The sequence below is a fragment of the Calliphora vicina genome, chromosome 1 (genome assembly GCF_958450345.1).
Source record: "Calliphora vicina chromosome 1, idCalVici1.1, whole genome shotgun sequence".
Lineage (NCBI taxonomy): Eukaryota > Metazoa > Arthropoda > Insecta > Diptera > Calliphoridae > Calliphora > Calliphora vicina.
In genome coordinates this window covers 79,627,600-79,629,394 of record NC_088780.1, presented here as the reverse complement: position 1 = coordinate 79,629,394, position 1,795 = coordinate 79,627,600, and the positions used below count along the sequence as shown (strand labels likewise).

At 30.9% G+C, this 1,795-nt stretch overlaps 1 protein-coding gene across 1 annotated transcript; it reads left to right on the top strand.

The window, feature by feature from the left end:
- The first annotated feature begins 263 nt into the window (after positions 1-263).
- LOC135950996 (uncharacterized) lies at positions 264-972 on the top strand. The gene is made up of 2 exons (XM_065500545.1): positions 264-293; positions 355-972. The coding sequence occupies exons 1-2, from the start codon at positions 264-266 to the stop codon at positions 970-972; spliced, it is 648 nt and encodes a 215-aa protein (XP_065356617.1).
- The last annotated feature ends 823 nt before the right edge of the window (positions 973-1,795 follow it).

Here is a 1,795-nt window from a genome sequence, read left to right as displayed (position 1 = left end):
GTAAAAAAATTCTGGGAAGATTTAGCACGAACACTAAATGCTTCCGGACCGCCTTTAACCCTTAAATGCATGATTTTTACTTTTATTTTTCTATAAAGTATCAAATATTTAGTTGATTTTTATTTATTATATTTCCTTTAGCTTTAGTACTCCATTTGAATTTTCTGAATTAGAATCTGAATTGGTATCAAGCTTATATTCGTCTAAAATTGAGTGGAACTGGAATGTAGACAATGCAACAATATGCACTAAAGGGTTAAAAGATGCCGCAGCATGCCGGCGGTTGGTGTAAGGTAAGCCAGTTTTATTTTTTACATTTTGTTTATGTGAGTATAACTTGCTCTTGTATTGTAGGTATGGACAGATTACAAAAGCGGAGTAAAAAAGAAACTTACGAAAAATAAACAGCTTTTAACTAGAACAGGAGGAGGTCCATACAAAGAAATTCCATTAACAGAAACAGAAGAAGATGTTAGCGTTCTGGTAACCTTAAATACAACTGTTCATGGAATAGCTAAAATAAACAACTTCGGTGCTTCAAGAACTCCATTACCGAAAAGAGTTGAAGGTTCAAACCTTTCGGAAATATATTTGCCGTTGGAACAAAATACATTGACACAGGAAATGGATTTGTCGATTGAAGAAAATGTGACATCGTTGGAAACTGTGAATGAAGAAGCAAATACACAGAACAGTTCTTTCACAAATTTGAAGCCACGGCAGTTAAAACGAAATAGAAAAGAAGAAAAGCCAGAATTGCTTAAAGAGCAAATTAAAATACAAAAAAAATTAGCTTCGGACGTCACATCTGCTCTAGAAAAAATGAAGGAACAAAATAAGGAAAATTATAATGTTATAAAATATGTAATGTTATACAATAAGAAGCAAACAAAAATCTTTGAACTGCAGCTGGAAGAACAAAAGAGGCACAACGAAGAAATGAAGATATTATTAATGAAAAAATTGCTCTAAAGGAAAAAATTTTGGTGCTTGAAATTGAAAAGCTAGACAAACAGTTACAGTAAGATTAGCTATATATATAAAATTGATGCGTGTAACACTCAATACTTACATATGTGTATGCATTCCAAAAACATGAATTGTGATGATTTTTTTTATTATTAACATACATATATTAACTAAATAAAATTGAAGTACAAATTAAAAGTTTTGTAGTATTTCATTTCTTATTTCATTTGCTTCCCCGTTGATATCATCGTCAATAGGATTGTTTACTGCATCTTTTTCTTCAGGAAATGGCATATCAAATTCTTCGTTTGTAATATTATAATGGGGTCTAATGTTGTGAAGCGCGCAACAGAGATTTATGATTTTTGCAGACTTTTCTGGATTATAATAGTCCCCTTTCATTGTTAAGATACCTAAAAAGAGATTTGAGCAATCCAATAGTTCTTTCTACTACAATTCTTCCTTTAGAATGTGCAGTATTAAACCTACTTTTTCTTTGAGAATTAATTGGCTCTCTGAAGGGTGTTAGTAGCCATGGTTGTAAAGGATATCCCTTATCACCTAAAAAAATTTTTTTAAATAGAATTGCACATCTTTGTTGTTGATAATTTTTTAATTTGCTTACCCAAAACGAGGCAATTTCTTCTATTGTTATATTTTGATTGAAGAAAAGGTTTTGCAGCGTTCATTTCCCATATGTGTGAATTATGACAACTTCCAGGATATTGTGATGATACATATCGTATTTTCTGATCGTGATCACATATCTGTAATACATTTTTGAAATATTAGAAAAATGCTGTGCTGATTTACTTAAAAAAGATTT